This window comes from Danio aesculapii, unplaced genomic scaffold (genome assembly GCF_903798145.1).
Source record: "Danio aesculapii unplaced genomic scaffold, fDanAes4.1, whole genome shotgun sequence".
Lineage (NCBI taxonomy): Eukaryota > Metazoa > Chordata > Actinopteri > Cypriniformes > Danionidae > Danio > Danio aesculapii.
Genome location: NW_026613635.1, coordinates 75,544 through 97,089, shown reverse-complemented (window position 1 = coordinate 97,089; position 21,546 = coordinate 75,544). Strand labels below are relative to the sequence as shown.

General features: G+C 36.0%; 1 protein-coding gene across 1 annotated transcript in view; it reads right to left on the bottom strand.

The window, feature by feature from the left end:
• Nucleotides 1-137: 137 nt before the first annotated feature.
• Nucleotides 138-21,546, bottom strand: part of LOC130220024 (transcription factor 25-like) — a 43,973-nt gene continuing 22,564 nt past the window's right edge. Inside the window, exons 6-10 of the mRNA XM_056452466.1 lie at nt 14,812-14,904; nt 14,429-14,534; nt 6,380-6,539; nt 426-513; nt 138-300 (exon numbers count right to left, since the gene is read on the bottom strand). Of these exons, the coding sequence (XP_056308441.1) occupies nt 138-300; nt 426-513; nt 6,380-6,539; nt 14,429-14,534; nt 14,812-14,904 (610 nt within the window). The remainder of the gene's footprint in view (nt 301-425; nt 514-6,379; nt 6,540-14,428; nt 14,535-14,811; nt 14,905-21,546) is intronic.

Genomic DNA, 21,546 nt, shown 5'->3' with positions numbered 1-21,546 from the left:
GAGAAAAGAAGAAAGAGAGAAAGAAAGAAAGAAAGAAAGAAAGAAAGAAAAGAAAGAAAGAAAGAAAGAAAGAAAGAAAGAAAGAAAGAAAGAAAGAAAGAAAGAAAGAAAGAAAGACCAATTGCATTCATTAGTTCTTACTTGTTTTGGCAGTCTTCTACAAAAGGGTCATGTGTGTCAACTCTTTTTAGCACTTCTCTGACATTCTCCTCCAACCAGTCCATTACTCCGGCCTCTTTCCACAGGCTATGACACCGGCCCACATATAGGGACACCAACTCAGAGAGTGCAGGTGGCTGTCTAAAAGATGCAGCAGAAACAAATTCAACTGCATAATTACATTTAAACATGCAGTTAAAAACATTCTGTCAAAAAGAAATCTATTTTAATCAAATGAAAAGAAAACCAGTTTAAGAGATAATTACTCAATTTGACTTGAAGGTCCAAAGAATATGTGAGAGGACACTGCGGCCTCAGGATGAACTGTGCATAAGTCCAAAAGCGGCATCAGTGCTGAAATACATATTGACACATATAAATTAGTCTACGGACCAATTTAGGGGCAACGTCCAGTCATAATGATGCAAAATGAAGGAAGAAATAAAAACATTAGTACTAAAATTTGTACTAACATGTCAATGCCAAAAACTTCTAAACAGACACTAGTGTCTAGTCACATCAAAAGTAAAATGAAAGCATGTTCTGTACACAATCTAATCATATTTATAATATAATCAAAAACTGCAGTACAACAAACAATTTTTTATACTTGTTACTATAACAGTATGGACCGTTTTTCAATCTCATAGCTAATAACCTTTTGTACTAATGTATGCACATATCATGTTAGTGTAAACATAAATGATGGAATATGTTATTTTATTTTTGATATTATCATAAGAAAGTTCAAGTAATAGAGCCAATTTTCACTTTAGCCAATTATATTTCAATTTCCATTATGGGTTTCCTTAATGGAAAAAAGCATATTTCATTCATTCAACAGAAAGACTCTTAAAACATGGATCCACCAACGAAATGTAACCTCAAGTGGACAGTAACAGCCTCCGAAATGAGACGCAGATTCAGAATTCCATATGAGGTGGTTATTAATAAGCAAATAATATAAATATTATTAACATAAACATTAGGTGAGCAGGTTACATTGTAACCCTGTGTCCTAACACAGTACATGAGGAGATATGCCGTGATAAGCATTTTGGCTGTTTGCACCAGAAGAAACATGAAAGCAATTTTAATACAGCCATTCAGAAGCACAGAATAATGTCACTGCACTGCATTCCAGCAAAATGGTAAGGTTTACAATCTAATTAATACATATTAAACCTCTTTAACATTATTACTGCATATGTACATGCTGAATGACTGATACCTGTTATCTTGGCTTAAACTGAGTCACAGTTCTAAAGTTCAGTTTTCAAATGGTTTATTTTATTTTCAAAATCTGCTGCTGCTTTCGGTATTATGGCAATAAATGCCACGTAAAATGGCATTCAAACTCAAATTATTAGCATTTAACACTGAATAAAGCACACGTGGTGTACGTAAGGTGATCATTGTCATTCATCCAGTTGTTCACCTGTGAGAAATAAGCCATTTCTAAAATAGAAATTTCAGGTGTTGGTTAGGACAAAAACTCCGTTTAAATCAGCCTTTAGGCTCAACAGTCAAGTACACTCGTGTCAATCTGGCACAAACAGGAGACATGACCTAATGAAGAATACCTTGGCTAATAAAGCATACAGACTTAGTCCTGTTTTGATTCATCAAAAACTTGCATACTAAAATATATTTTAAATGTACAACAAAAAATTTAGGATCAACTTATACTACATGCTGTAGGATGTCAACGTTTAAAATGAGCTCTTAGGGAACTAATTTAAAAAAATCAACTCTTTAGATCCGAACAAACGAATCATCCAGCAATCGTTTGGACACACAGTTGACTCCTACTACGGACATTGCTATCCAAAATATAGTTAAAACCCTTTTATGTTCAAGCAGGGTAACGATCTAAGTTTAAGGCAATAGATTCATAAATATGCACAGGCACTTTTCTTTTTACAAAATGAAACTCTGACTATTCTAAAAGAAAAATAGCACCTATCACAAACACGTGCACACACACATTCATACAGGTTGTAGAGAGGAGTAAAGAAAGAAAAAGAAGAGTGTAATAATGTAAAACCTCAAATTTTGTAAAACCTAAACCAAAAATAATAAATTTCATATGAATTTAATAAAATTCCTACGGTTTCTTTAGCATTACATATGATTTACACCAGTTTAGTATTAGTTTCAAGGCTTTACTTGCATTCCTTGTGTAATGTGAAGAGCTCCTGGATTGGTGTGGAGTATGGATGTTGAAGTTTGAGGTGACAAAGGACTGTAGTCATGCTGACTTCTGGTTTTGCGGCGAACTAAACTTTAAGGGCCATGAAACCCCCATTTCAGCAAGGTGTTTCACAACTCAGAAAAGTGGGTGTGCCTAGCTCTGTTTAGGTGGGAGTGTTGGGGGCAGGAAAGAGGGGAGGTTTTGGATAAAAATGGGAGTTTCCATTTGGGCATGCACTAATTCTCACAGAGGCAAAACAAACACACAGACGCAGGAGAGAAAGACAGTGACTGTGTTTACATGGACATTAGTAATCGAATTATTTGCCAAATCATTAATTTGTCGACTTTCACTGCAGTTTGGCACTTCTACTTTCATTCAGGAACATTTCATGCTTTCCCCCCGTGACAAACCCGATATTGCACAGGCCTACGAGGAACTGCTAGAAGAGTGCAGTTTTAATGGAATGTTTGATACCGGACGTCGTATAAGAGAAAAAAGCCTCCGCATTTCTCTGTAACTTAGATGCACTCCATAGGTAGCGTCAGAAAGCTGCGTGTGTATAGACTAGCCTGTCACAAAATGCGTTTACAGCGGATCTTTCAGCCCATAATATTGTAGTGATATTAACGTACTGTAAACTTAGTAACTAAATAATTTTGACTAAAGTATGTCTTTAGAAACTGAAAGTGTACTGCTGATGATACTAACTAACTTTGCCATCTGAATAAACAAACAAAGACCACTGATCACTTACTTACCAAATCTCTGTAGAGATCGGACAATCAACACCAACTGAAACAGTGTCTTTTTTAAAAGGAGATGAGCAGTAAATCCGGATTTCACCATTTCCAGATGCGGAAACCTCTCGGGTAAAAAAATGTTCCTTACAAACATATTTCTGTCATGTGTCGCATGCACTGCAGTCCACACGTGAGTCCAGCTTCGCTCTCATAGCGGGAAATGAAAACAAAACCTTCGTTGCAGCACATTTAAAAACGCAACACTGACGACCTGTTTCTCCAAACAATTCTTGTTCTTCCACTTTTTTTGGCAACACAACGTGGCGTATATCTCTGCCTTCTGAACACTGTAACAGGTAAAATGGTCTTCTAAACGGTAAGCTATCATGCAAAAATAATGAAGTTGCACCGCATACACTATAGAGCGCGCTGATCGGTTTGAACCAAGTCTTTCTCATGAATTAATGCTGCACACTCAGAGACGTCACGATGCACTCGCAGGTACAAACATCCACACCATGCTGGAATACACGCAAGTATCTAATCGCCGTGACGCAGCTTAAAAAATTTGTTTCAAACCGGAAGAATGAATTTGCTCAAAGTAACGCAAAAACAACCAATTTTCACTTTTTTGTGAAATATACGTGTCCTAATAGTGTTTATAGCAACGTGGGACACATATTTGACTGGTAACATCTCAAAAAATGTGCTTTGGTGTTTCGTGACCCTTCAACTAGACTTTCGACGGAAAGAAAAGTAACAAAGATGGAAACGTTCGGCTGTGCTTTTTTCCCCATTGTAGTCAAGGTCTGCTTCTGCTCGCTGGAACTGAAGAAGAGCTGTCCTGAGCTGTAACGGGACTTGGGATGGATCCTGGCAAACTGATTCTCTACTGGGCCACTGAGCAGTTTTGGTGGGCCATTTAGTTATACTGCCCCCTTAATGGTGCTGGACCAGAGAGGTGTGTCTTTGGAGTGTGGGGCTGTGAGTCATATTATCGCATTTAACGGTATAGTTAAGAGTCTAAATTTATACAGTTAATACAATACAGTTTACACAAAATAATAGATAAGGAAATTAAATTAAAAGAAAGGTTTTTAACATTCATTCATTCATTCATCCCACATGACAAACCAAGTTTCATGCTTATGTATGATTAATGCATTGTAAAACATATAGAGTTTCAAGTGTATTAAAGGAGTCTTGTAGAAAAATTAAAAGTCTATTTTCATAGTTTTGATGATGATCTGATGGTTTTTAATATATGAGTTTCAGGAAGGATTTATTTGTGTCTGGTAGAAAAGTTTGTTTTAACCATCAAAGGGACTCGTAGTGTTGACTCTTTACAAAAACATCTGCATCGTTAAGTTACAACAATGCGCACATAATCATGTACATCCAGGCATTATAAGCATATACTGTTTATAGAATCCGACAAATAATTAGATATGTTATTTAATGGACGGCTGAAAATTACTAGACATAAAATATTGAGGTTCAGTTATATATAAATATATAGAGGTCACATATGTTTGCTTAGAGTGATGACTGGCTGTTCACTCACTTTAGGTTGCCCAGACCCATCCTTATAGTTGTTTGCAACTCTTATGTAGCCCTTATATCGGGGGTCTCAAATTTGCGGCCCGCCAGACGATAGTTTGTGGCCCCTGCCTTGATTTGAAAGTTCAATGCTAGTGCGGCCTGCAAGTTTGATATGCTTGGCACGTTACAGTGTTGAGTGTGGAGCTGAATGGACCTACGAATCACAATGGGGTATATGGTTCTTGGAGGCGGGACATCTGCTTGATGCAGGCAGAGAAACATTTCTAAATGAGTGAATAAAAGTTACAGCAGCGTTGCCATGGAGTGTTGTCTGGCAGGCTGCCTCGTTTCTATTGGGTACACGCGGACATTGGTCCCATCGCACTTCATCCACATCAATTCAAAAAAATGTTGTGAATGAATGTTATGTCCAGTGGGACTATATACATAGATAAACGTATAAATCAGTGCTTAATTTGAGTCAAATCTTGTTGTATCCTGTTTCGGAAAATGTCAGATATTTGTGTTTTGCTTTCCGGTTTTAATTTTAATTGATTCGGGATTCACTTGTGCACAGAAGGTCATTATAGAAACCTGCCACCAACCTGTCATGTTCCTGAACAGTCAGCACATTCGAGATGGCATAGTGACCAATGCCTATATAGCCACATGGCCCTCTAAGGCTGCTTATCCGAAACACACTACACCCTAAGCCACAAATCCATGCTGGGTAATGGCCTAGCTGCCTGCCAGGACTGTACAACTGACTCCCCATCTGCAATGCCTAAAGTCGATGAACCTCAGTTGCTTTAGCCCACCTGTCAAAAGTAGTTTGACAAGAATGAGCGCAAAGGTCTGCCTATAGCCTATGTCTATGGATTACCCTACAACCACAAGAGCACCCTCAAGGCAGGGGTCGTGTGGCTTAACAACCAGCCTTGCCCACCCCATTACATTATGCTAGGTCCACAATCAAATGAATGCATGTGAATCATAACATTCTTTGATTTGTCGCTGATGACCTCACAACACCCAAGCTTGTGATCTGGCACCATACATGCAACAATAGATAAGTTGTTACTGATTATTTCTTGTAATAAAGACAATCTGCAGCTCAAACATGCCCTCAAACCATTGGCCAGTTGCAGACCTCTACTCTGGGTAATGGTAATGCAACAGGCACAGAGCATGTCATCACATCACAGCCAGCTTGTTACAATACAAAATACAGCAAATAATGTTTATAAGCTTATACAGCATTTCATTTCAAGGGTCTGAATCCAGTTGTCATGACATTTATGGCACCTGGTGCCAAAAAGTCTGAGAGTAAAGTCACTGTGACATCTTATCTACCAAGACACTGGCCAGATTCATCCTGCTTGGTTTTCAAAAGTTATTCCAAAAGGAAACCCCCACTCCATCTTGGGACCCCTTAATGTCTCTTAATGAGTTATGGGTGTGTTTTGAGAATAAACCAATCAGAGTCAACCAATCTCCCATTTCCTTTAAGAGTCAGTTGCGTGACAGTTGCCTTTAATTGCCTCACAGAAATAGTCACTTTAATCGCAAAAGATCCCTTGCTACCAGCTTTATTAAAGTTAAATAAAACTTTTAAAACTATTCATGAAACTATTCTTGTTATTATTAATTATTAGTGTTCATAAATTGAGCTCATTTCATTACACAATCTTTTAACAAGTTTTTTTAACAAGCTTTTAACAGGCATCAATCTGAAACTCACCTCCAGGAAACATGATGAGAGCATTTTGCAGAAGCACATTGGACTTTTGCTTTAGCTGTTGGTACTCCACAGTTGAAATGTCTTCATCTTGGCTCAGATGAAAATAGGAAAGAGCCACAGAAAATGAAAAGTTTGGCAGCTGGGAAAGATTTCGATGGACCTGAATCAACAGAAGTACACAAAATATTAACGTGGAAAGTAGCACTGTGTGAAAAATTCATTATTTCTTCACTGAAAACAGCTATTAACAGATCATTTGTTGTGTCCTGATTATAAAACTGTTTGCATGCTAATATCAGGAATAACTATGCTGTAATGTTAACATCAGCAATAACAAATATTAATATTTCTAACTAATGTCTTGCACCATCATAATGACATGAATTGTGTGTATAACACAATACACTTTTTTATTTGGCAAACCAATTTGTTGTTGTATTTTAGCATATTAAAAATATCAATGTTTGAGCAGATATTCAGAAGTAAGTACAATAAACACTGGTCTATGGTAAATGGCCTGCACACCCAGGCACATTGCCACAAAGGTGTCCATAGGATGGCAGAGGTCAAAATGGCAGAGGGCAACATGCATTTAAGCTAGCAAATATAAAAAGAACACAAAGTCACTGATACGTTCTAAACCTCCTTCTGCCAGCAGGTGGTGCTATGGTCTCTGAGACAGGACTCTTATCAAACGTGAATTTTGGGGTAGATTGGACAATCTTCCTCTTCCATGACAAAAATTTGAAGTCTATCAGGCTAGCATGGACATGACCATTCATGAAAACTCGCAATTTACCACCTCAAATGAATTTGGATTTAACTTTGTTCATCTGATTATGTGTCTAGGGGAAGTTTGTTTCTGTGTAAAACATGTCATTTCACTATGACTCCAGCTAAAAACGACATGTGTTCAGGTGAGGATAAAACATGAATTTTGAGAAAGTTCGGTCATTGCATGTTTAAGTTCTAAATGTTTCTGAAACCCAGACACACCCACCAACGAAAACTGGCCTAATCAAAAGCCTTAGAGTACACAAACCAAATTTGGTGTTGATCCACCCTTAGCGAAAAGTCATAAATTTCACATGTGAAGTTCGTGTGACCACATGTGAACCATATTGTTCGAGGTGACCCACACTATCCTGTGGCTGGCTGGCAATCAAATGTACCTGTGAAATTACACATGTGAAATGCACATGCGGAATGTGCGTATTTGAAATGTTTTTATGTGAATACTCATGTGATCACATATGCATTCAAGGGGTTGAACGACTTTAGATTTTTGGAAGTCTATGTTATTAAAGTCGACTAGTCACTGAAGTTATCAATAAAACACAATATGTTTTGCAACATGTCATAATTTGCAATTTATTTGCAGGAAATATATATACATGCTGTTTGACAGTTCATAATACGTTGCAAAAACAATGCAACATTACCAATGACAAATTTTAGCAAAATAAATGCTTTGTCAACTTATTCATTTTCGTTAATAATGCAACATTAGCACCTGGGATAATTTCACTGCTAAATAAATGCAGTCAACACATTGATTTCACATTTTAGTAAGAATATAACCATAACAGATATTTTAGTGCAGAAGTAATGCATGCACCTTTTACAGTCATTGCGCAGCACACTTTAAGGTTTCTGTTCACTTCACAGTTCTAATGGCTTTAAAAAGGGTTTTAAAAATTCAAAAATGTCAATTCCCATGTGAAAAATTATCACATGTAAAACATGCATTCCCATGTGAAAAACGTAATCACATGTAAAACACACGTGAAGTTCATCGACTTTGCAAGCTTGTAACATTTACATTAAAAACATTCATGTGTATTTTCAGCCCACTATAAAAATTTGTTATTAATTTATTTTGCTAACCTCAACAAATTCCATTTTTTGTGTTTACTTTACAAAACAACATAAACAAACCTTACAAAACATATCTGCAGTAAACTAAAATAAAACTGCAGTACAACAGCGGTATAAAGATGGATAACTAAAGTAAAATTAAGTACACCAGCAAAATAATGAATTATAAAGGTCAACTAAAATTACAATATATTTCGACAAGTCAACACACACGTTGTCCTGATAATGATCCACAAACAAACGCAGTTGCTCAAAGGTCAGTTTGGCAGTGTTTTGTCCACTTTGTCTCTTTATTTTGGCTGTGAAATGTAAATAAAACACATGTGGTTAATATATTTACTGACACTGCCGGTCACATATTAACACCACCACAAATAAAATACAAAGACATGGCCAAACATCCCAAAATCCACAATTGGTACAAAAGAGAAGAGGGCTCTGTTTCCTGGAGAAGCTGGACCATTTTGGTCTTATCATCTAATTCAGCGGTGAGTGCATATTACTACACGTAACGTTAATAGTTGGTTTTTCAAGTTCATTCATTCATTCATTTTCTACCGCTTTTTCGGGGCCGGGTCGTGGGGGCAACAGTCTTAGAAGAGGACCCCAGACTTCCCTCTCCCGAGACACTTACTCCAGCTCCTCTGGGGGATCCCGAGGCGTTCCCAGGCCAGCTGAGAGAAATAGTACCTCCAGCGTGTCCTGGGTCTTCACAGAGGCCTCTGTGTGTTTTTTCCTTTTTTTTTTTTTTGTTTACGAGGCCAAAGGCTGACAAAATTAATCACTTAATTATGTTTCTGGTTAACCAAATTCTGTTATTGTTTTATTTGGTATGTGTCCTAATTATGGCATCATGCCGCACAAGCACTAAACTAAATTTCAGTTTACATTAAATGAATTAATTTAGTTTTTTTTTTTTTCTATGGCGAGCTTAAACCCTATAGACCACCTTATGAAAAAAAGTTCTGCCTTTGACATTACACTTGAAGGAGAAAGTCCAAAGGCACTCAGCAGATGACGCCTCTTTTTTTGACTTGGTAAATTCATAATGTGTTATTTTAGCCACATTGTCACGAGAGGGTTGTGGACGAACAGCCCGCACGAAGGAAGATCAAGTAAGGAAAGGCTGCAAGTAGGTCTAATTTATATTATTATTAACACCTGTTTCTTTTCAGTAATTGAGCCGGAGAGATGGAATTTAGGAGTGACCTGTTTGACAAATGAGAGTCTGAGAGGGAAGCCAAATGCCAAGACATTATTTTTGTTTTCCACCATTTTATAATAAAAGAAATCTTTGTTCCTTACCAGAGTCTTACCTTACCTTGCCTTCTATCCACATATAGGAACCTAGTGCCAATATGGAATCGGTACATATGTAACCTTTATGCACCAGACTGAATCAGCATATGAATATCGATGCCTAATTTCAGTGCCTTTGGTGCTGCGACAAGGACGTAAGAAGTATCAAGAGGTACATCAAAGGCGCAAAGCAACATAGGTACGCGTTGTTTGTCACAATCTCTACACATTTAATTCTAAACAACTGAGGGACATGGACACCGTTGTAGATGCATTTTTTCTTGTTGCTTAGCAACATTTAGAAGGCAGCACACGCAGTACGGCGCATCTGGTGAGCGACTCCTTTCATATTCATCAACACGCATAAATGCTTTCATCATATTTGCCTAAACTAAGTGTTCTAAAGTATGGCAAGGCAAGTTTAATTATATAGCACATTTCATACACAATGGTAATTCAAAGTGCTTTACATAAACAGGAATGAAAGAAACAAGTATAAGAAAATAAAAACAAAAAAGAATAAAATGATAAAAAAACAGATTAAAATGGGTTTTTAAGATTATATAGCCTTTAAAAAATATATAGCTATATTTCACAAGGAAGGATTCTGTCACAGCAACATGCAGCAGATGCTTAACAAAAGTTGCGTGTGAGGGAGGAACATGGCAAACTTATTGAAACATTTGACTTTTAACTGTTGTTTGGCAGTTTCACATTCAATCAGGAACATTTCATTCATGTTCCCGTGACAAACTGAGGTATTGAATGCGAGTATGAAGTAAGGACTGGTGGATGAGCGTTGTTTTAATGGAATTTGATACCGTACACTGAATGGAAAGAAAAAAACTTCTGCATTTCACAATGCGGGTGTCTGTGGTCCTTTACTGACACAAATAGTTTGGTTACATGTCTGTACTGCACTTCAATAATGTGACTAAGTCTGCATACTTCACATGTCTTAATTCCATTTGTCTTTAATACGATTATGACTTTATTCGGATTTAGGTAATCAAAAATCTGTTTACATGGTAGACTCTTAATCAAAGTATTGTCTTAATCATGTTAAAATCGGTGTCCATGTATACGTACTCCATGACGACCCAAGCACCAACCCTAGAAATAAGGTGTTCACCGATTTGGATGTCAGCCTTTCCACAGGTTTGTAGTAAGCTAATAAAATATTAATTGCATAAAATCTTGCGTTCATGCTAACAAACAAATTATCAAAAGAAATATATTAATACAATTCAAATACATAAAATTTTTATTGATGCATTCAAATTTAAACTTTAATTATATTGTTTAATTAAAAATTATTAAATAATTTTTTGTCGAATAAAAAGTTTTTCCTAGAGCAGGGGTGCCCAAATTTTATCATATAAAGGGCCAAAAACCAAATATCATAATGATATTATCACCTAATTTAATTTATAATAATTAAAAATAAATAATATAAAACATTACTTTAAATTGTATTAACTAATGCAGTGTAACATTTAAAATAATAACTTATTGCATTAAAAACGTAAAAGTGAACAGTGGAGTTCAATGCTGAATACACTAGTCAAGCAGAATCTGCCTTTGCCTTGATTTGCTCACCAAGGTCTCTGCATTGTCCTCTATCCATCAGGTGACAGAATGTACATTTAAACTAAATCTGATTAATTTACAATATTGTATTGAAACATTTCATTTCATTTAGCTTTTAACAATAAAACAAAAGGTTACATTAGATTTTAAATGACAATCTCTAAACCATCCCCATCATTCTTTCACTCATCTCAGATGGGATGGCGGGCCAAATCAAAGGTTACCATGAGCCATTTTTCTAGAGTCATTCACCACAATGTGTGATTCAAAAGTATCAGTTCAGGCACTGGTATCAAAATAACCCTAAAAACGATTTCTAACCCTACCCATGTATTATGAACTTTGCTCACACATATAAACCAAAAGTAAATGTCTCCAAGGAGCCTTCCTCTGTCTTTATTTCAGCCAAGTTTAAACTGAAATAAAAGGAGTAAGAGAAAATTAAAAAAAATGAACGTCACTACAGAATTAAGGCAAAGAGAGGCCTGAGGAAAATAAAAGGGAATGAATCATGGCCCTTTTTTACCAGTAGTTAACAACAGTTTTGTAGATCTGGGGTCTGTTCTTCGTACGTGGATTACTCAATTAGCTAGTTTTGGTTATTGATGATTTGACATGATGCAGGATCGTTTCGTTCATCAAAACTCATCCAAGAGTTGTTGTCATAGCAACAGTTCTGGCAGCTCAAACCTGCTCGGGAGCAGGCTCATTTCATCTAAACAGGATTAGATCGGGTCATTTCAAGCAAAGAAGTTACTGAAAGTATGTACCGAAGGCTGGTATTTTTTACAGTAGAAAATAGTAAAATAATTCTAAAAATTATATATACATTTATCATTTTTAATAATCAATAATATTTAATATTAAATAATAATATTTATGTTTATATATTGCTCAGATGGATGATGGATGATATGATCAGATGATGTCAGTACGCTGCTGTGCCAACAGCCAATTGTTGTATTGCTGATCATGATTTCGAGGATCGATAGATTTGTCCTTCACCACACACAAAGCAATCTCAGATCAGTTCATTTAGACATTTTAATCTCATTCGTGAACTTAAGTTTGAGGAACCAAATTAGCCAGAGATTAGATAAAGATCAAAAGATCCAGGATCTGTCAAATCATCTTAGATCATTTAAGCAAGGTATGAAGAACAGACCCCTGTACATTATTTTAAGGGCTTGCCCTACGTTTTAGTTTTAGATTGGCAAGATTATTTAAATGATATTAAAAGATGTAAGGCTGCTTTTATTTTCTTCAAAACACACAAAAAAAATTAATTTAAAATATGTTTCACAATTTAAAGTTAAGTTATAGCATTAATGTAAATTTTTATTTATTCCTGTGATTCGAAACTTTCAGGACCATTGATTCAGTCTTCATTATCAAATGTTAACTTGATTTTACTTAAAGTTATAGTATCCAGAAAAAAACATGTACCATTTTAATGAACATAGATATAAATTTTCAATTTTGTCTGTCTGTTTAACTGCCCGCCTCTCCGTGTTTTAAGATTAGATATTTCTAGATAGACTAATATTATTGTTTGTAATTAAAATTAAACAGAGCACCAGGAGGAAACCCAAGTAAACACAAAACTCCACACAGAAAGACCTCCTGGCCCAGACGGGACTCAAACCAGTGACTTTCTTGCTGTGAGGCAACAGTGTCAACCACGGAGCCACCATGCCACCCCTTTTTGTTTTCACAATATAAGAAATTATATTAGACTTTCAATTGTTTCTTGAGTTAATAATTGTTATTAATTTATATAATTGACAGTAAATTGTTTTATATTGTTACGTTGGCAGGTGTGTTTGTTTGTGTGTGTCTGTCTCTCTCTCTCTCTCCCTCTCTTGCCACCTGCAGGCCCGCCCTAACTACGCAGGCGCCGTGCCCTGGGATTGGAGGAGGTTACGGGTTTAGGTTTAACAACTTTATTAATCCAACCAGGGGCAATTAGATTACCTAGGGCGTCCTTTAAAAAGGGAACAACAGGCGTGGGGTGGGAGAGCGCATTGTTGGCGTGTTGTTTGAGATTGTGATAAAGTTATTCCTGTTGCTGAGTTGTTTTCGTTGATTGTGTTTCCCATGCTGTTGTACTAGTTTTGACTTTGTGTTGTATACCCATCCGTGTTCCCCCTTCCCATTATTTTGTTTTGGTTTGTGTGTTTATTGATTGTTAATATTGTAAATATATACACGGTAAGAGGCAGTAGGGGTTGGACGCCACTTTTCTTTTTGTAAATATTTTCACCTGTTTTTGTTCTTAGTTAGGGAGATAGGTGTAGATTTTGTATTTTTATTTCTGTTTTTTTATTAGGTGTAGTAAGTTTCATTTGGGTGTTTAGTTGGTGTATTTTTTGTTTATTATTTTTCTGTGGGTTCACCCCGAGGTAGTTGGCTTCACGTTTTTCTTGGTGATAAAAAAAAAAGACAAAAAAAGACAAATAACAAAGGGGTCTACACAAAGGGGTCATTAAAAGTGAATTTTATTTGTCGGGTGTTTTTTATGTTGCGGCCTTGACCCTAGACCAGGGTTGTAACAATATTGTATTTACTTCCTTAGATGCTTTTGCTCATTTTATAAACCGTTGGTTTTAATATCATTACATTTTACAAATAAAAACCCAGTTTGAATCAGTTGCATTGTTTATGCTTTATTGTGTTTTGCAGTTGCTGTTAAGTGTGCCATAGACTTCCTCCAACACAACATGAAGTACTGCCATGATGGCTAACTCACAGATCTGCAAGTTTGTGGTTTATATATTTCAACAACAAAAAAAACGGTTTTATATTTATATTGCAGTTTATTTTGTTAGAATATTTTTGTTCACACTAATGTACAGATTTTGTGGTGTGCAGTAGACAGCAGAAAAGCCACAACAATATCACACGGGATTTCCATGGGAATGCACAATTCATGGTGATTATGTGTTTGACCAAAAAAAATCAAGCATTAATAAAATGTGGCAATGTGGCATATTATACATCACAAGTGGAAGCAATAATTTAATTTATGAACAATATAACAACTAACAGTTTTTCATTATGTACATTATACTGAACACCTGTTGAATGTGTCCAACTCTAAATTATAGTAATGTGTAGTCTATATTATGGTGCTTTCATTATTTCTAAATACTTGAATTATATGCTTAAACCTCCATTTAGTAGTCAAGTGGTCTTAGTAGTCAAGTAGTCTTAGTAGTGCTATGAGCACAAGCAATCACCGGTTTAACATACAGACATGAGTAAAAATAGTTTTTTTTTTACCTCCCACTCCTCATAGAGTCGGATAAGGGTGCTGTACTCATGACAACGCAAGCATAGGAAGTCAAAGAAAAGCAGCATACAGAGGGGGTCATTTTCAGGGTCCAAGCTGAAAAATAAAAAACAATTAAAATGAACCGTGAGTTAATTGTGGTGATAATATGGTACAGTGATGGTTTTCAAATTGTGTTTTTTTCTAAACATCAAACTAAGAACAATATGTAGTAAATGCTTTATATAGCAAAAAGTTACAATCTATCCACAAGCAGTACATTATCCACAGCAGTATTATTCAACTGTATTGTGCTAGTAACGCTAGCAAATATAGTTTGTTTTAATAATGTAATAAAGTAAGATAATTGTACTTTTCTGATGTAAAATGATACCTCAGAATCAGTTTACAGTACTCCAGGGCTGTGCGGGGACAACCTCTCTTCTCCAGAAATAGTATGTGCTTGAACAGTGCCAAATAAAAACCCCTGCAAACACATATGAGGGTGAGAAAGATGTTCAGTCTAAATATATATCTACATATATGACCAATATAACATAGGAGTGGAGAACATGAGACTGATTCCTGTGACGCTCCAGGGACAGACGAGTCTTCGCTGAGGTCAGCTTTCAGCCTCAGCCGCTGAGACTGCAGCTCTGCACAAGACGTTTGGCCAGCGGAGAAATTAAAATGGTCGTGCTCAACTGAGTCTGGTTTCTCTCAAGGTTTTTTTTTTTTTTTTTTCACTTTCGCTAATTAGTGAATTTTTTTTTCCCCTCACCGCTGTCGCCACTGGCTTGCATGGTTTGGGATCTGTAGAGCTGCGCATTGTTGGATTTGCTCTTCAGTGTTTGGACTCTCAGTAGTGATTTTTAAACCACACTGAACTGAGATAAACTGAACTGACCTTAAACACTGAACTATACGGTTCCAATTTACTATGACCTTTTATGTGAAGCTGATTTGACACAATCTATATTGTAAAAGCGCTATACAAATAAAGGTGAATTGAATTGAATAGAATATCGGTGGCACTGCGATATGGCTATATACCAGCACTACTGTGATTTGTGCCTAGTCATGAGGCTGCAGGCCTGTATTTTTTTAGTTATAAAAAAGTTATAGTGATATTTGTACTTTTGGATGTAGTAGTGTAATAGAAAAACAAAAGACCCAACTGCTGTGTCATGTGTGCGCTGTTCATTCTGACCCACTGGCTTAATTATTGAAAAGGTTGTGTTTATAGCGGGTAGTGTACAATGCAAGAATTTCCCTGTTTCCCAATAATTAATTTCTGGTCCATTTATTAAGGAGGAAAGTCAAAAACGTGCCACACATAGCTATAAAAAATATATATTTTTTTTTTATTTTGACTTGGGTTATTTTTAAAATAGGTAATTTATGTAACTTTTAAGGGAAAACATACTGTATTTAAAAAAAACTAATCTGAAAATTATCTTAAACATTTTAAAGTGGCAACAACATCTGAAACATTAAATGTGAGTGGGACAGTACCACTTTTTAAAACCCATGACAATAGATTCAATCCCTTTTACCATCTCTAATTCAGCGCATTTTCATCTGTTCCACTTGTATCTTTAAGTATTTCATTTTTTAAGACTAATGCTTGAAAGATAGATTTTTATTCTGAAAAAGCACAACAAGAATACAGTACAATGGTTTAATTCATTTATTTTCTTGTCGGCTTAGTCCCTTTATTAATCCGGGGTCGCCATAGCGGAATGAACCGCCAACTTATCCAGCATATTTTTACGCAGCGGATGCCCTTCCAGCCACAACCCATCTCTGGAAAACATCCACACACACACTCATACACTACGGACAATTTAGCCTACCCAATTCACAACAACAATAAATAATACATAAGATAAAATATCTAAATAATAATAATATATAGGATAAAAATCTGAAACAGTTTATGGTTGACTTTTGATAAAATTTTTACTATTTTAGAAGGATTCACGTCTAAAAATATTACATTTAAAGTCTCTCCTAGGCTTGGGCTGGTATTCTGACAACGTGATAACCTTGGATAAAATATTACTGTTTCACTGTATTGTGGTTCCTGCTCTAAAATATGTTTTTTTTTTAAATGTCTGGGTAAAAAACTAAAACTAGTTTTTTTGCTTTGAACACAATTTATTTTATTTTGAGAAACATTTCAAATATTTTGAAACAGTAAACATGTCAAGCTAAATAAATAAAATAAAATGTTCAATTCACCTTTATTTTTATAGCGCTTTTACAATGTAGATTGTGTCAAAGCAGCTTCACATAAAAGGTCATAGTAAATTGGAACAGTGTAAAATGAATGATTGACTTCTGCTGTTTTCATTAGTTTCAAAAACAATTTAAAATGGCACCTTTGGATATTTTTTTCTGCTAGAGATACTCCTGTCTAAAAAACAAACAAACAAAAAAACGTAAAAAAAAAGTCTTATATATACCTTAAGAGCGGTATAGCAGAAAATTTGGGTGGTTTTCAAACCTTGACTTTTCCAAACTGCAGTATACCTTGAAAACAGTTGTTAACTCATGTCAGATAAAAACCGTTGTCTGATAACAATAAAAATAGGGCATTCGACTAGAATATGTTTAACAGTTTGGTTTGCAATATTGACATTGTGGGGGTTCTTCTCCTTTGAGTAAATGTTCATGTGTGAGACTCCAGTGCCCAATGTGACATCTTCTGAAAACAATCTCACGTCTTGAGTAAAAAAAAAAAGTTCTCTTCCCATTTCAGGCTGGATTTAAAAAAAATGTTATTTTCTGAGCACTGATCCCATTCTGCTTGCCATGTTAAAAAATATAGCCTTTTATTAGTGGCTTTCAATCTGAAGGTAGGATTTTGCACTCCTTTATCCTTCCTGTTAGGGCTGTTTTAGTAGCTTTGCCGGCTTGTACATTTCCAAATAGTCCAGCATGTCCTGGGATAAAGCAGAAAACTAGATTATAAATTTTTCCCTGTAGTTTAGTCACTTTGATAAAAAACACGTCTATAACAACGGGATGGTCCAGTTTAAACGAATTCAATGTTTGCAGACAAGATTTTGTTCCTCAGCATTTTCAATGCGTTTTTTAGAGCCAAAAATAGCGCCTTTGCTTCAGCTGTAAAAATTGAGCTTTGGAATGCGAATTGAGCAGATTCCATCTGGAATACAAATGCCATAGTAATATTGACCCATTACTACTGTTGCAGAAATATGACCTTTTTTCATCCTTCTATGTATATAGGTTTATGAGAAGGATCCAGATTTCTTGTCAGCAACTTCTTGTTGATATGTATGTGGAAAAGTATCAGCAATCTTACAGTATGCTTGCTCAGATCCAAATTTACATGCAACTTATTTAACCTTCAAAATAAGTTATTTAACCGTCTGGTGGATGGTATCAAAATTAAGATTTAAGTTTGTTATGTGTGGTCTGATCCATACACCGATAGCTGGGTCTAGCCTCAAACAAATCAAGATATTGAGGTTGAAAGATTGGTTTAAAAGCTGGATTGTGTTGATTTGTCTTTTCCTAAATTGCATACTGGAGAGACATTTCCAAGCATCTAATAGGAAGAGGTGGTCCATTAGCTTCAGTGTATAAGCTTTGAGAAGGCGAAGGTTTGAAAGAGCCAAGGGCTAGACTAAGCCCTTAGTGATGTACAGGATCCAGCATTTGTCAATAGGATTTTCTAGCAGAGCTGTAAACTATACTCCCATAGTTCAGTTGTTTATCTGTTTATCTTCAATAATTCAATAATAAACAAACTTTGTATTTACTGAAGTTTGGGATTTTATTTCTTCAAATTTTTCATTTAATCATGTCAAGTCTGTCTGAACCTCAACGGTCTAGTTGTGGTTTCATCACAGCTACAAACTTATTTTCAAATTTAAAGAATGGAGACTTCCCTACAAGTTTGAGCCTCCAAATAGCTCGTCTTCTTGGAGCACTTGATTTTCTGGATTTCTTTTTCTTTAATCCAGGCAGGACAGTCTTTGAATGAGGTTGGATAATCTCCTGCACAGTTGCTGCACCTTGGTGTTATTTCACATTGCTTACCATGTTTTTCCACTCCACAGTTTACACAAGTAGGTCTGTTTTTGCAACCTTCCGATCCATGTCCAAACTTTTGGCAGTTGAAACACCTGATCATATTATGTGTAAAAATGTCAACATTGACACTTAAGTTTCCAACTTTTCTGGAGGTTGAGGTCTACTGAAAGTTAGGATATAGGTTCCCGTTTTAATGAGATAATTTTTCAAAAGATGGATGGTGAAACATTTTCACAGCAGCACCAACAAGCACATTTTGATGCAATACATTTTCTACTTGGATCTTCTTTGAGCATTCAATAAGAATTTGTCAAGATCTTTTAACAAGATTTCAAGATGGGTTTTTTTACATCTTTGACTATTTGCAATCCCAGAGATGCCTTTTTGAATAGCAAAGGAAGATCGTTAAGAGAGTGGAATTTCAGACTGTAGAGATTCTAGAAGTATAAATCTCTGCTAGCTTTTTCTTTTGGGGCATAGAGTGAAGCTATTTCCAAAGTTACAATCCATGTCCTGATTCAAAAACTTTCTTTTGGGGTTTTGGTTATTTGCCATTTAATCTTCCATGTAAAAAAAAAAACAGGCACCTTTCATCTGAGAAATAATCACTAAGCTTTTTTTAAGCAATTTTATCTTCCATATACTGGTTGCCTGTTTAGTTCCGTATTTATAATAAAATATAGCTTCTTACCTATAAAGCTTTAAATAGTCTAGCTTCTGTTTATCTAACCCACCTTCAGTCTCACTTCAATCCAACCCACTCTTTAAGGTCTCAAATCCCATGGCTTCTGGAAGTAAAAAGACTAGCAAAGTTCAATAAAGGTCAAGCTTTCTCATATATGGCTGCTAAACTCTGGAATAGCCTTCCTGATAATATCCGAGGTTCAGACACTCTCTCTGTCAAAACTAGATTAAACACCTGTCTTTTTAGTAAAGCATGTACACAATGCATCACATAACTTTGGGATGTGTGAGTGTGTTCTTCCTGTCTTAATTTACCAGGCAGTGTGTTAGGTTTGTTAGGGGCAGTTTGTTTTTCTGCCGAAGTTTGTATTAGTGAGAACAAACCGTTAGGCCTAGAGAGCTGAAACTTGGTCAGATGGTAGTACTCCAGTACAGTACATCCTCACCACAAATCAGCAAGTTGGCCCATCGATGGCGTTACAGTGCCAAAACTAAGATTTCAGACATTTTTGGCCGCAATTTGTAGGACGTTTATTGTACACAAAAAAAATTGTAGACTCCTTGGGTCAGTCCGAACAAAAGTGGAGTGACTCAAATTTTCTCTATGACGCACCATTTTTCCGTGACATCAAGATTTGTCCAAAACCTACTTTTGCAAACAAGTCCTAGGATTTTCGCCTGATCGGAACCAAACCACGTCAGAAATATTCTCTGGTCACTGAATGACAATAATTATCAAAAAAGTAGAAATTTTGATTCTATACGTTCTATACAGTATGAATATCAGTAGTATGAATGGAAAATGGACATACTACATACACCAAATGGTGTACATGGTCTTTGCTTGTCATCATCACGTGACCTACCCACATCAGTTGCGTCACTTCACTCTCATTCATGAATTCTCTCACGGTGCATCATGAGAACGCACAGTGTCCATCCAATGCGCAATTCAGAATCTGATGTAGGTCATCTAGGCACTTCTCACATACTGTTTTTCGAATGCTATGAAATTGGACATACTACTCGGCTCACACTGTTTTTAACCTACTATATTGCATGGAAGTATGCGATTTCGGATGCAGCTTGTGTGTCTGTCCAAGGATGCATTATATCATGGCCACATTAGCCAATAAAAATGAGCACCCTTTAAAAAGGTGGCTGATCGGAACAAAAGAATTTGGAAAGACATCAGCCACAAGGAGCGGGTTTCTTTAATTTATGTTTTAGTGTATAATGGGTTGTGTATTACAGGCACACAAAATACATATCATATGATAGGCCCGCTCATACCGAACACTTTGACACTGAACCGACCACTGTCACTCAAACCATTCATTAAAAAAATCATCAATATTTGGTAAACCTACTTTTGCGGACTAGTCTCTAGTTTTTAGATCAATTGCAATGAATCCAGTGTTGTTAAAATCTCTGAACTGAGTAGATCAATTATCATCAAAAAAGTTTAGCCTCTACTTTGATACTAGTAACACGCTAAGTTACGAAAGGGCTGTGTCTGCATGAACCTTGGTGAGCACATGTAACATATAAATGTAAACAAACATGCTAAATTTGGCGGCACTATAATAGTAAAAATGGTTTCAAAAACAATGTTTCAATGTGTGTTGATGCTTAATACAGTGTTTCAATTACCATTTTAGCCACTAGATGGATAAACTTGAAATTTGGCGTGCAATTCAATTCAATTCACCTTTATTTGTATAGCGCTTTTACAATGTAGACTGTGTCAAAGCAGCTTCACATAAAAGGTCATAGTAAATAGGAACAGTGTAGTTCAGTTTTTAGTGTTTAAGTTCAGTTCAGTTTAGCTCCGTTCAGTTTAGCTCAGTTCAGCTCAGTTTAGCTCAGTGCAGTGTATTTACTCAGTGGAATGACATAATAAGTTTAATTTGTGAGAATAATTTTTGTTCACACTAATGTATAGATTTTATGGTATGCAGAACACAGCAGAAAAGCCACAAGAATTTAAGAGTTTCACAAGGAAATGCATATTTCACATGTGATCACTGGGAATGCAAATTGTACGTGACGAAGTTTCACATAGGAAAGCACTTATGATCCCATGTGCATTCACATGGGAATGCACACAATTTAGATGTGATGATATTTGGTTCACGTAGGAACGCACACAAAGGCGTTTCAAATACACACATTTCTCATGTGATAACATGTGGTTCACATTGCAGTGTACATGTGGATCACATGGGAATTCACACAAAAGCATTTCAAATACACACATGGTTACAGTGTTTCATGTAATTTTCAGATGTGAAATTTACCATGTGCAATTTCACATGCACATGTGGTCACATGCATTTCACATGTAAAACTTTGTAAGACCCCTATTGTTCGAGTGTCT